Source organism: Pimephales promelas, chromosome 16 (genome assembly GCF_988280905.1).
Source record: "Pimephales promelas chromosome 16, fPimPro1.hap1.1, whole genome shotgun sequence".
Lineage (NCBI taxonomy): Eukaryota > Metazoa > Chordata > Actinopteri > Cypriniformes > Leuciscidae > Pimephales > Pimephales promelas.
In genome coordinates, this window is record NC_142784.1 from 11,347,949 (window position 1) to 11,362,738 (window position 14,790).

At 38.5% G+C, this 14,790-nt stretch overlaps 1 protein-coding gene across 2 annotated transcripts in view; it reads left to right on the forward strand.

Moving 5' to 3' along the window:
* The window catches only part of mtus2b (microtubule associated tumor suppressor candidate 2b), a 54,336-nt gene that overhangs the window by 19,303 nt on the left and 20,243 nt on the right, over positions 1-14,790 (forward strand). For both annotated transcript variants that reach the window (XR_005620555.2, XM_039660136.2), the window contains exons 5-7: positions 5,358-5,450; positions 7,313-7,411; positions 8,792-8,991. Coding sequence is in view for 1 of the 2 variants with exons in the window: in XM_039660136.2 (XP_039516070.2) it covers positions 5,358-5,450; positions 7,313-7,411; positions 8,792-8,991 (392 nt within the window). In the remaining variant the exon portion in view is untranslated. The remainder of the gene's footprint in view (positions 1-5,357; positions 5,451-7,312; positions 7,412-8,791; positions 8,992-14,790) is intronic.

A 14,790-nucleotide genomic window follows, 5' to 3' on the forward strand; every position in this document is an offset into this window, starting at 1 on the left:
ATCCCGTTATGACATCAGCAGACGTCCTGACATGTCTGATGCTATAGTGGGGACACATTTGTCTCTCGGCTCGGACAGCTGAGGGGTCAACAGTGGCGCCTTCCCTCCCCTATTTTATGTCTCCTCTTAAAAACCCAAAGACTCGTCTGTTTGTTATTTAAATCTGGAGACTTGTATGTGCATGCAGCGTTTTTGTTCGATAGATAAAATATAACGGACAGCTGTCGACCCCTCCCGAGTGTCCACATTTAGGCCCGTGTCCCCACTTTCACTCGTTTCCTCTGTGGGAAAGTGGAGGTGTTAGAGAGGAGTCGGGCTGCTATGACTTTAAGGGTTTTAAGGCTTACTGTTAAGTCTTTATAATGCAGCATAATTCGTAATCTTTTTATCTGTTACTCAAAAGAGTTTTTTTGTGCGACTCAGTGGAGTTTTTAAATCAGATTAAGTTTGTGAAAGCGGATGATGTTCGTTGTCATCTCAAGTCTGGATCTTGGATGCGTTTCAATTACCGACAGACGAATTGCCGCACAAAATGTTTTCATTACTGGGGTATTTTGTGCCACTTTTTACTTTTGTTTTAAAAAGAGACACTGAAAAGCAAGACCTGCACCCATGTAAGTGTTGTTTGTGATTTATTCATGTCACATTCTGGACATTAGTCATAGGAGCCTGATTGGGGGGAATAAAAACATGTTGTCAATGATTTATTAAAACTTTAATTATTATTTTAAATTCTTTATTATCATTATTGTTGTTGTTTTTTTTTTTTTCTAACTTTCATGCCATATTTTACTGAAAACTCACAGATTTTTAAGTTTTAATTTCCATAATTTTTCTAGGTGTGAATTTTTCACCAGTTAGATTTGTAGATTAAGGATACACTGTAAAAAAATTCCGTTAAATTTACGGGAAAAAAATGGTTACCAGGAAAATATGGTAAAAATATGGTAGCAACATTTTAGGTTTTGTAGACTTTTAACTGTATATAATTTTACAGCAATAAACCGCATTTTATTATCTGATGTAATGCTAATTTACTGACCTTTTGAAGTATTAATATCTGTTTTGTTCCATTGTAATACACTGATAGCCAACAATCACAGCAGTAATGAGAGTCACATGACCAATCAAAGCTCATCATAATCAGCTCTTCCACAAGATAATCAACACTAATATAGAAGCTGCACAGTGTCATTCACACAAACATTAAACACCAATATGGTAACATGAGGATGTTTAAAAAAATCAATAAGCATTAATTTAACAACATTAAATGTAACATAAAACCCTAATGTACAGTTATTTAAAAAAAATCATTAAATGTGAAATGTCACACAGGGTATTGTGGGAATGTCAATTTTCATTTTTTCACTGTAAATTATACAATGACTTGTTCTTTTTCACTTCCAAAAACTGTAAATTTAACAGTATTTTACAGTAAAATTACATTAAATGTTCCATTATATCAGTTATTTACCGTATACAGTAAGGAATCTATCTGTTGACCAATTAACAGTTTTTTTACCGTTAAAATCACCATAATTTTTTACAGTGTACGTTCACATGTTTTCACCCGGGTTTTATTGTTACAGTGTAATTGAACAATGAAAACTACCAAAAAATAGATACATTTTGCATCATCCGGTGGTTAGTAACTGATTACATGTAATCTGGAATATGTAATCCGATTCCAAAAATGTACTTGTATTAAGATTATATTACATTTTAAAATACTCATAATCAGACTTAAGTTACTTTTTATTGATAAAATGATTACATGTTATTTTCACAATGGCAGTAAATCAATTGATTTCCCACCTACTTCTTTTTACTCTCTTAAATTTCCATTTGAAAAAAAAAACAAAAACATCACGTATACATTCAGAAAGTCTTCTAGTTTTGTGTAATCGCTCACACAGACCACTAGTCATGATGTGACTATCACTGCAATCTGAGACGCACAGCATTGGATCCCTGCATTTACAGAAATCATTTCATTTTTAAAAAGTGTTTTCTCTACATTGCAACCTTGCATTTCAAATCAACTCCTGACGAACACCTTAATTATTATTTGAATTATCATTCAGTAAGTCATTTAACCATGAATTGCTATGTTTTTGGAGGGCTTTTGTCTTGAATCCTCCCTTTGTCCAAAACTATATTCGAAGACCTCAACCCCAAATAATATATTTTCACCATTGCTATTATTCATGCAAAGCTTCCTGTAGTTTTCCTCTTATTAAATGAATTTACCACGATTCTAAAAGTTTATCTAGAAGACAATCTCAAGTCACACAAATGAATGTGAATCAAATATACCGTACATGCACATGTTAGGCGTCAGACAGTGAAACCTTTAATGCTTCATCATAAATAATGCACACGTCCTGCTGTCGTGTGTTCTCTGACGACACCTCATGCCATTTGCCATCCGATGTCTTCCATCTCCTGCTGATATGAACACAATCATTCTTGTGACAGCGTATCTTTAGCATTTTACATCAGCATCATGTGTTTTTTTATTCATTGACATTCAGAGCACCTTCAGAAATAGCGTTTAGCAATTAGCATTAGCGAAACATTCTTCGAACATGTGTTTGTTAGCTGGGTTGCTCATGTGTTAATTGTAAGGTTTTGCAGACGTCAAAAGGACACCTTTGGCTGTTGAATCGCATACACCATGAATGCTGCTAGTATTATTACGATTAGATCTTGCATATACAACAACAGCACTGTATTATGAATAGTTAAACCCTTGAAAACGTAACACTTGAGTTTATTGATCTCAAACAGTGTCGCATTAATCATTAATCCTCGCAGCCTCTTTGCGGTGGCTTTTTCAGGTTGTAGCGAGTGTGAGCATGAAGGAGGATGTGTCAGCGTTTTTGAGACCTGGCTAAAAATCCATTGTAAATCTGAGAGGAGAAAGGTGAAGACAACACGTCTGCGGTGTCAGCAGAACACGACACATAACTCTGGACACCGCCATGAGTTTGCAAATCTAGGGAAATGTTTAAAGGCATAGTTCACCCAAGAAATTCAAAATCTGTTATTTTTTACTCAACTTCATGTTGTCCTGAGCTCAAATGACTTCATTGAGTGGGAAAGACAAGCTTGAACTTTCTGGTTCGTAAAGATATGAGGGTGAGTAAAAGATGGCAGTCTTTATTCTTGGATGAATCATGGATGCTGTTAAGATAGCGCTGGCTGAAAACGTTTTGTGGCGTTATTTTCATACTATTACTGTATTTTTTTGATCAAGTAATGCAGCCTTGATGAGCATAAGAGACACATTTTTCCGATCCCACACTTTTGATGACTTTTAATATTTTGGGCCTTTAAAATCGATAGAGGTAATAGAGGACAGGAAATGATTAGAGCCATACCGATATTATCGGCCGATATTAGGCATTTTTCAAAATGTCGGTATCGGCAGTTATAATGGCCGATAAATGAATATTTCAAAAATAAAACAAAAACGGACGAAACACGCTTCAATCGTCTCTCCTTGGCCTGTTATATTGACGTTGTATGACGTTATCCATTGCTAAATTATGGCTCATCATAGACAAGCTAATCACAAAGCTAGTTATTACCACTATCATCAGTGGAAGACCACTAACGTTAACATTATTGAGCTTGGAAACCACAATGAACTTTTTCTACCTAAATAAAGTAATGATTACTGTATTTATAACTAGCATATCTCTAGTTACAGTCCCTGCATTGTAAAATGTAAGTTACACTTGCGAGGAGTGAACATTTAGACATAGAGTTGATACAAAAAGTATCAAACGTATCTTGTGCATAAAAGTTAGCTTTTCTTTTACACGTGTGTGAAATCCAACGACTCCAAGTGTGTGTTGCAGACTGCCGTTCTGTAATGGATTTAGAATCGCTAAATAGTAGGTTTTAGAAGGCAGGCAGCAACTGAGGATTATAAGGCAATGTAGGGACTAATTATTATTTTATTTATCAGAACTTTAATATATTTTGATATTCCTCTGTTCTGTTGTGACAATAAAAGAAACAAGTTTCTTTTTAAAATGCTTTATTATATTATTTTAGTTAAAACTCATAAATAACTACAAATAACTATGTTAGGGAAATCAATTAATGTTTTTTTGCGCGTTTCTGAAAAAAAAAAAATATATATATATTGGCCGATATATCGGCATATTGGATTTTAAAACCCCAAAATATTTGTATCGGTATCAGCCTTCAAAATCCTTTATCGGTCAAGCTCTAGAAATGATTAAAGTACCGCAGGTTGGATTCAAACATGAGACCTCGCATGAGCTCCACAACACAACTACTAGGCCATGGCTCCAACATTAATTTTTAACAGTAGTATAAAATGCTAGTCTAGGTTTTCAAAGTCTACCTTACATTTATTCATTTAATAGACAGTTTTATCTAAAGTCACTTTCAAATAAGAAAAATACGAGTATAAGCAATTAATCAAAGAGAGAAAACAATACAAGTAGTCCAAAAGGGAGTCTTCACATCGATGCCATTTTTGGTTCCCCAAAGAATCTTCTCAAAAGAACCATTTTTTTCCTAAAATGAAGAGGATTTTAATAACCCGAAGAACCTTTTTCCACTATAAAAAAACCTTTATGTGATGCAAAGGTACCATGAGTGTTAAAGCGTTAGTTCACCCAAAAATGCAATTTCTGTCATTAATTACCCTCAAGTCGTTCCCAACCCTTTCATCTTCAGAAAACAAATTCATATATTTTTGATGAAATCCGAGTGTAATTTCAAGTCTTTAAGGCCCAGAAAGGTGGTAAAGACATCATTAAAACCATCCATGTGACTCCAGTGGTTCAACTTCTCCTTCCACATCATTCTCCTCCACTGGCTCACCATTGGCTGCTCCTGCATCAGCATCACGCATGTGTCGTGGTGCTCACATGACCAGCATCGGCCAACAATGAACCGGCATTCTGACGTATATCCAGGAAGCGCAGCGATGTTTACACTACGTCAACAGCATAGGAGAATGGCGTAGAAGAAGTCATTATTTGGGGGGTTTTCGTCACTTCTTAACATTAAAGTTGAACCACTGGAGTCGCATTTGACTATTAATGTCTTTACCACCTTTCTGGCCCTTTAAAGTTGCAATGACGTTGCTGCCCATGTAGGGTCAGAAACCTCTCGGATTTCATCAAAAATATCCAAAGATTAACAAACGTCTTATGGGTTTGGAACAACATGTGGGCGAGTAATTAATGACAGCAATGTCATTTTTGGGTGAAATATGCTTTTAAATGTTCTCCATGAAACCATCAATGCCAATAAATAAGTGAATTGTGAAAAAAAATTGTAAGTAATTCTTCTTTCGTTCTCCACAGGTCCACTCAGCGGCAGTGATGAAAGCAGGACTCATAACCCCCCGCCCCCAAGCCGCCGCTCTCTGCACACGCCCCCTCGCGCATCACCCGTGGGTAAGTTGCGCCAGCTCCTGAGCATAATGATGCATGTTATGGTTATCACAGATTCATTGGTCTGATGCTTTTGCCACCAAATGTAACCTGACCAATGTTGTGTCACGCAGTAGTCACATGACCCTGTGTGAAGAGGTGTGTCACAAGCGGTTTCCATCCGCCTATTTTTATGGGCATTTTGGGATATCACACATACACACACACACAAAGCTGAATGGAAATGCCAAAATTCTAAAAAAAAAAAACGTTGTGCTCAATTAAGGCGGATAGTTTTTTTTTGCCAATTTAGTCAAACCCTAACCTCAACAACAAAAAACTCATGTGACTTTGCCTAAACAGAGGATGTGATTGGATGACCAAACTAACCAGTGGACCAGTAGCATCGCGGCATCTCAAATGTTGGTTTGGTCGTTCTGAAATGCCTGAGCCAAAGTCTTATACTAAAATGATTTGGTTTATTCGCATTCCCAAACACCAGCATCAGAACTCAAGATAACACGTCTCATTCTTGATGGAGGAATCGCTTCTCCGATTGCAGCTTCGTCCATTTTTATTACAGATATTTTACGCCATTTTTCCAGGAAGTGATGTTTTTGTGCTCTTGAACACATGGGATTGTCACCCTGCTTTATTCACAAACGTTTTATGAGATTTTACAACGTTGCGCGTAAGTTGAATGCACAACTTTGTGTGGAGATATTCGGACATTCATTCTGACAACAAGATTCATACTTCACACACACTTTTACACCTCTGTGTGCAAAGAATGGACATCAACTACAGTATTTTTGCAGAAAAGCTGTACATTTTGTCTGTATGTTTTCTCACTTTAATGACATGTGAGATATCAAAATGTATAGAACTGTAAATTCAAGTATTATTATAAAAGTTTCACTAAATAAACCCATATTTCTTTCATCTAAATGTGTTAAAGAGACACTGAAGTAGAAGCCTGTCGATTATTGAAGACATCATTAGAAAAATAATGAGAGAAAAATATCCTCACTCTTACAGAGAATTGAGCAAACCTAGTAATTATGGACAAAAATCAATTCAATGAATTCATGGCTTACAAATCTTATGAAATCTTTTATTTTATTGCAAATGATTATATAAGAAGAATATATTTGACCAGAAATACAGTAATAGCAGTATATATTGTGAGGTATTGTTACTATTTACTATTCATGTGATCAAAGCTGAATTTTCAGCATCATTACTTTAGAATGAAATAATTCTAATATGATGATTTGATCCTCAAGAGACATTTATTATTATCAATATTGAAAGCAGTTGTGATGCTTATTTTCTTAATTTCTTTCAGATTTTTTTTGATGAAGCTCAAATTAACAGCATTAAATGAAATATTTTGCAATATTATAAATATTTTTACTGTCACTTCTGATCAATGCAGCAGTAGAGCACAAGTTTAACACAACCATAGTTGTTCCAAAGTGCTTTCCAGTACAATAAAATAATTCAATCAAATAAAAGAAATAAAAAAAATAAAAACGAGATAAAAGCAAGTAGCAAAATCATTTCACAGACAAAATCATAATCACCAACTAATTTTTTCAGCAGTGTTTTTGTTGAATAATATATTACAAATATGTAACATTTTCTGCAGTATATATATATATATATATATATATATATATATATATATATATATATACAGATATTCTTGAAGGGCCCTTTAGTGGCTGAAGTGTGCATTGCATCACAGCTGATCACTGCAGTCGCACTACGAGAGAAACATTAGTGGGCCGAGGGCTCCAGCTAGTGGACACGTTTAGCACTTACTTTATCCCTATATTAATCTACTGTATAATATAATAAATCAGCTCTTTGTTTCTCTACAGCCTCCAGAAAGGAGTTTCAAAGGGATGGAGAAATCAGCCGTCCCATTGTGTCGTCCCCGAAGAGGTTTGCAGTGGTCTGTCCCAAGCCTCAGTCTCCCGGTGAGTGTCCTGTGACTTTTTCTCCCGCTCACCCCTCCCACTGTCATTTCACATCCCTCATTAACCAGCTACTCGTGGTTGTCATAGCAACGCTGTGAAGACTAAAGACTTCCATCATGAAACCGGCGAGTAATTCCCCCACTAATGCTTCCAGACTAATGGAGGAAAAATTGACACCACGGGTCTTACAATAAGATTATTTCACGCTTTGCTCAGTTTTTTATTTCTGAATTCTCAATAATTCAGTTGTAATACACAATAAATGGAACGTACCAATACATAATGTCAGTTTGTAAACATGATATATAGGCATATTTATAAAAATTTCTTCTAAAATCTGATCGGATGATCCATTTTTGGTAAGATTGTTGTTTTTGAAAAAGGTCCTTTATGCTCACTGCATTTATTTGACCAATTGATACAGTGAAAATAGCAATAGTGTGGAATGTAATAATATTTTAATTTTTGTTTAAATATACAGTCAAGCCAAAATGTATTCAGACACGTTCAGCATTTCTCACGTTATCATTAACATAGTTTATTTGCTATTTTTTGAAAATGATAATACAAAATGACAAGAATGTTAAATTTAACTACACAATTAGATAATACCAATTTAGCTCAACCAATTACCAAGCAATAGTTAATTTAAGTCAGTCCGTGGTGTAAAAAGGTCATATTAGCAATTAAAAAAAAAAAAAAAAAAAACACATGGTCAGGTCAAAGTGTCTGAATAATATTTGAAGAGTTCAGATGCAAAAGCCTCTAAATGCCATTTGAAATTTTCTTCTAAAATGACCATTTTTATCAAGCTTGTATATTTAAGTTTAGTAATTTCACTTAAACGACAATTAATAGGTAATCTTCATTGCCATTTAAGTGAATTTACTGAACTTAAATATACAAGCTTGATAAAAATGATCATTTTAGAAGAAAATTTCAAATGGCACTTAGAGGCTTTTGCATCTGAACTCTTCATTTGGTCCCAAATTTGTGTTAATTTTACTGGTAGTCACTGTATGAAGAATTTTTAGTATAGTACGTCACAGTTTACTTTATTTTGCTTTCCTTACTTACATAAAAGAACTATAAAATCCTAAACCAACAAGTAAAAACATATCAAACGTTATATCTGGTGTCTGAATAATATTTGGTTTGATGGAACAACCTCAGGGGAAGTACATTTTCATAAAGAATTTTCATAGGGTGAACTATCCCTTTAAAGGTTTTAACTTTTTTAACTTTTTTTCTTTTGGTGTTAGATGCATGTAAACCTTGTAGGAGGCCTCCAAAACACCATTAGAAGGAAATCTCATTCTCGTACTAACACGTTATATATTTAAGCAGTTTTTTTTAAGCATATTTTTTCATATCTGCCAGTGCGCCAGAAGTCGTGTGTGGCGCGTCTGGGCGGGCGTTCAGACGGTGTGGATGCCGAGCGGGAGAAGCTGATAATGCAGAGACTGAAAGAGAGATGTGAAGATCAGGCCCGGCAGCTGATCGTCCTGCAGGAGGAGCTCAGGAAGTCTTCACGATGCCTGGATGTGTTCACCATCAGCACACAACACTTCTGCCAGAAGGTGACGCTCTCACACTCTTCATACTTTATACTTAACTTAACAGTTAAGATTGTGTGCGATGGTACCACAAGGGTTGCAGGTTCAATCCCAAGTAGGGATTACCCAGAATTCAAAGTTTACGATGATGTAAATGAACTGCTGAAAAATGTGTTTGAAAGAATCCAAGATCTGCAAGGTTACAAAGCTTAACGTTTACGTTTGTATTTAACAGAATCCCCTTTTTTAAAGGTGCATTGCGCAACATTTCATGTTAAAAATAGCCGTTTTCTAACCCATACATGCTTAAACAATCGCCTGATGAGCTGAATGAGCCCTTCTTTGATCACTGCGATCGCCTCTATAATCCTGTACAGTAAAATATATTAGAGGGATTCGGGCTCGAATCTGAGACAGGGCGTGACGTCATGCGCGTTCACGCTCACCTGGCTATGTCTGGCAGGTTCGTGTAGCTATTCGCCGCCGTTCTCCGTATCAGAGAAGACAACTCGAGCGACACAACTCTAGTCAGCTTTCCACAAAAGTAGACGATGGATTCAAAGGGGCTGTTTACACCTGGTCACTTCATGCGTTTTCTGTGATCGGATAGCTATTCGATCGTAAAAAGACCAGGGTGTAAATGCCCTCCGAAACGCATTCGAGACGAATCCGATCGCTCAAACCACTTGAGGACGTGGTCTGTGCCGCATTCCAGACGAAACTGGACAAGTGTAAATGCATCTGGTTGTTGAAACCAAGCTATATGTCATGTTATTTTAGTCATATATGACGACGCGCATCACCTCAGATGAGCAGCTGAGTGTATTCATCAAGCCAACGCCGCAATCTATCGCAAAGTGAAAGTGAGTCGCAGACGCTGAACACTACCATCTTCATTAAAAGTAAAGAAATGAAATGATCTTACCAGGCCTGTTGCCGATCTCTCTTATTGCTGTCTTTGCTGATTTTGAAATTAGCCGATGATTAATAAAATCCAGCTCATATCTGTTGCTTTCGGTGACGTGCACTTCATTAAATCTGTATATGGCGCGGAAAGAGACCGGCTTGGAGTTCATTACAAACCCCAACGCAAACTCCACGTGAGACAGAAAATAAAACTTCTGTCTGTCCAGTGCCAGGCGTCGGAATAAGACGAGAGTCGACATCGGGAAGGCTTTCAACAAACGGAGAGATCCGCGCTCTGCTCTAGGGCTCAAACGGGTCCTATACAAAGTGATAACTGAACGTGTTTCCATAATAATTCAATCATAAGTGGATACAGTAAGCACAGGGAGAAACACAAAAACCGAAGTTTTCTACTACCCCCGTTTCCCCCTCTCACACATAAGTGTGTAATTTACTCGAATGCCTTTCCTTTCATATATTTTAAATGACTTGCAGATTTATTACTGTATTACCTCATTATGACTGTAACAAAAGATGTGTGCCGCACAGTGTGCGACTGATGCTCCTTAGGTTATGAACAGCTCGTGCGTATGTGTGTGTGTGTTCCTCCATGAACGCGCACAGCTCTGGTTGCAGTTTCGCTTGTTGCCAGAGGGGGCGTAGTTCTGCAAAAACTCAGAGACTTGCGTTTAGCTCCTTTAAGAACTATAACGAACGGCTCGTTTGGACTACAACGTGATTTTCCCGGAGTGCGACTCAATTAAATAATCTCCGCCCACGGAATACGCAAAGAAAGGGACACGGCCTGCGCTAGCGAGAACGTGTTGTCGCTATGTTGAAGAGACGCTGTTTTTCCAAAACTCATTAGTTTGACCTTTCTTCCATTTGTTTGAGGTCTGTGCACCTTTACCGATCAGAGCATGCGCTGACACGGATAAACCTTTTATTCTCGACGCGTCCGCACGAGCGCGCCAAAAATGACGTGTTGGGTGCGCAAGACCTGCAAGACCTCATTTCGCATGGCTGTGTTACATTTTTTTTGTGACAGCATGCGCCGCGTCCGAGGATGAACGACTCCAAGCCGAATCTGTCCGAGCTTGTACGTCTCACACAGTCAGAGCGGAAAAATACGGGATATTTTAGGGGAAAATACAAAAACGGGAAGACTACATGAAAAATACGTGAGTAACCTGGAAAAAAGCGGGAGGGTTTAAAGCTATGCTACAAGCAGTGGTCCCCACCCTTTCAAACCCGCCCTTAGGGGGTTGGACCTAATGCGCCTAACAGACCTATCACAGATCAGTGCCGGTGCGTTTTATTTCACTGGCAGAAACTTTTTGAAAATAAGGACGAAGGTACTGAATACGCAGACAGATGCATTATGGAGGATTGGGATTACACATAGTGTCGGCCATCTTTTTTTGGAAGCTAAGCTAGCAGGCTCTTGTTCTGTGGAGAAAGCGGAGTATTATGGGTTACCATCCTCTTTTTCCCGGATATGTCCGGCCGTCGATCTCCGGGATTCAGCTTTTGCTTTCTGCAGTCGACGTTCATTGTTTACATGCACAGCTCTTGTTTCAGTCTAACTGAATTCATTCTGATTGGTGAATCTGAATGTCGTGTTTACATGAATGCTAAACAAGTGATCGGTTGATGTGCGTTGTAACATTGCTAAGAAAATTCCCGCTCCTCCGTGAGAGATACGAGAGCGGTGCGTCTCACAGGTGTCGCTCATCGGTAATCACGCCACCGGCGTCGCGCCGTTCTCCCGCGGCCCTCACTCGTCCCGCTCGCCACAGTAAACATGACGAATTGCGACTGTAGAACGCAAAAGCCGAATCCCGGACATTTTGGGTGATCTCGAAACACATTTTTAGGCAGATTCATTACGGAGACTCACTAGTAGCCTAGACTTGTTGTTCAACCACTGCGCTCTGTTACCGGTAGGCGTGGCCTCCTAGAGCAGCGAAGCAAGTGCATTCTGGGAGTTGTTGTCTTTCATCCACATAAGCCAAAAATACATTTTCTTGCTTTTCTCAGTCTGGAAAGCTCCAAATTCAAAAATAATGACAATGTGCACAATAACACTGTCCCTGAATATAATAATCCCAACGTTTAACTGTGTGCTGCACATTATATGGAGTACAGCTGCAGGCTACGCACAAAAGCTTCTCTTGAAATGGAGCAGTTCCCACTTTGTCGGGATAATCTGTTGTTTAGGGATCTCATCTTGTTCATATGTCTTACTATTTGTAGTTGCATTTTCTATTATATATGTTTTATGTTATTGCTACGATGTAAAGAAAGGGCCAAGCTTTGCCTCCGCTAGCCTGCTAGCTAACATTACAGTGTTGATGTAGTGTTTACTGTTGCTTTTGTAAGCTCTCGCTTTTGTAAGACTGTTCAACTTAGGTTCATTTTCCTAAGAAAGGGTTTTGGAATCATGTATTACCATAGTTTTCCGAAAAAAAAAAAATCTTGACTAAATGGTGTATACCATCATATCTAAACGGTATAAGAAACAAAAACAACAACTCCAAACCGTCCTATGAAATCCATGCTTACAAAGTCTGTGCAAGAAATCTGCATGATCATCTTGTTCGTTAACATTTTTAAGTATCCTTAATATTTACATCTGAGTAGAGCTTGCGGTTATGGAGGGGTGGGATATTTCCCAAACACACTCTGCCAATCACAACCATGCGTGCCGCACAAGCCCTGAAAAGTGAAGCCAAAACGTCTCAATGGCCCCCCGGTGGCCGGTCCTAGTATAGGTCATAAACCCCGCCTCCCCGTGTTATTTAGCGGCACGTGAGACCAACTAAACAATTAAATTACTCTTTAAATATCGTTTTCCCAAAGATGGTTTCTGTCATTTACTGTACTTTTTATCACGCTGATGTAATTTCAAGTGTTTGTTTTTAAATAAGTATTTGATGCGGTGGTGGTGATGTCATGATTGAGAGCTGTGATCGACAGGTTCTCTGAGCGAAGTAGTCACTGAAGTACCATCAGACTTTTTTCGGGATCTTCAGATTGGAACTTTAAATTTAACACATACCTGTAAATTTCTATAATTCATTTTTTTAAAGTGCAGGAGAGTGTACTTGCAATTGATTCTGCTAGAGTGAGGGCGGGGCCTTGATTTCACGGCTTTATTTCCTACTCACTACGTCACATGTCTGGTCCCGAAATCGCTAGTAGCGATAAAGTAGTGTTCTGAGTCATTGATGCTACTCGGACACTAGGGTGCTCTGGATGGACAGTTTTATGTCATTGCTAAGTATGTTGCTATGCAGTTGCTAGGGTGTTCAGGATGGTTTCCATGGTGTTTCTGTATGATTGTTAAAGCGTTCTGAGTGGCTGTTAGCATGTTGCTATGCGTTCACTAGCTAAGGTTTTGTGGGTAGCTGCTAGGGCGTTGCTACTTTGTGGTTGCAGAGGTTTTTGAGTGGTTGTTGCCGATGCAGTTTCTAGGGTATACTGGATGGTTGCTAGGGCATTGTTACTTTGTGGTTGCTAAAGGGTTGTGGGTGGATGTTGGTGTGTTTCTGTGCAGTTTCTAGGGTGTTCTGGGTGGTTGCTAGGGTGTTATGTAGTAAACAAGCACATGAGGTTCCAAATGGAATTCGCATCATCATAAAGCATTTACTTTACCTTACTGAATTTTAATTTTGCTTTATTTTTTGCATTTAAACATTTTCTGTTAGATATTGTCAGTGTTGCCCTTGCAAAACTTGTCGCCACAATGTTTGAGCGGTTGATGTTTCTGGATGGTTCCAGGGCATGGCTTTGTGGGTCCCAATGTGTTGTGAGTGGTTGTTTACAGGTTACTTTGTGGTTGCTAGGGTGTTGCTATGTGGTTTCTAAGGTGTTGTAAGTGGTTCTTGATGTATTGCTATGCATTTGCTGTTGTCTTCTGAGTAGTCGTTATGTGGTTGCGTAGAGGTGTTGTGAATGGTTTTTTTGTGAGTGGCTTGGGTGTTGCTCTGTTGTTGCTAAGGTGTTGTGAGTGGTTCTTTATTTGTTGCTTTGTTCTTGCTGTAGTGCTCTGGGTGGTTGCTAAGCCATCACTATGCGTTTGCTAAGGTGTTGTGAGGGGGTCTTTTTGGGCTGCTGTGCACCTGCTGTAGTGTTCTGGGTGGTTGCTAAGGTGTTGCTATGTGGTTGCTAAGTTGTTCTGGGGGGTTGCTAGGGTGTTGCATTTTGTTTTCTAAGCAGTTGTGTGTGGTTATTATTGTTGTTATGTGGTTACTGTGGTGTTCTGGCCAATTGCTAGGGCGTTGCTAAGGTGGCTGCTAAGGTGGCTGTTTGCAGATAACCATGTGGTCCCTAAGTTTATAGGGGTGGTTTCTTGGGTGTTGCCATGTGTATTGCTACTATGTGGTTGCAAAGGTTTTTGAGTGGTTGTTGGCGATGCAGTTTCTAGGGTGTACTGGATGGTTGCTAGGGCATTGTTACTTTTTGGTTGCTAAAGGGTTGTGGTTGGATGTTGGTGTGTTTCTGTGCAGTCTCTAGGGTGTTCTGGGTGGTTCCTAGGGTGTTATGTAGTAAACAAGCACATAAGGTTCCAAATGGAATTCGCATCATCATAAAGCACTTGCTTTACCTTACTGAATTTTAATTTTGCTTTATTTTTTGCATAGGAACTTTTTGAAGCATAATTTATTGCACACAACCGCAAATGTCACGGTTACCATAGTTTAAGTGTTGTCACTGTACTATAGGACATGTTGTTTATCATATTTCATCTGGAATGCTCTCCCTCGTCTGATTGAATGCTTGTATGTGAAAATGTGTGTGTGTGGAAATAACACAGGTGTTATTTTCTTCTTTATTGATCTCATCCTCCTGTTCTTCTATCTCTCCATCATTCACCCCTCCTCCTCCCAACATCTCTGAGTGTGTGTGTGTGTG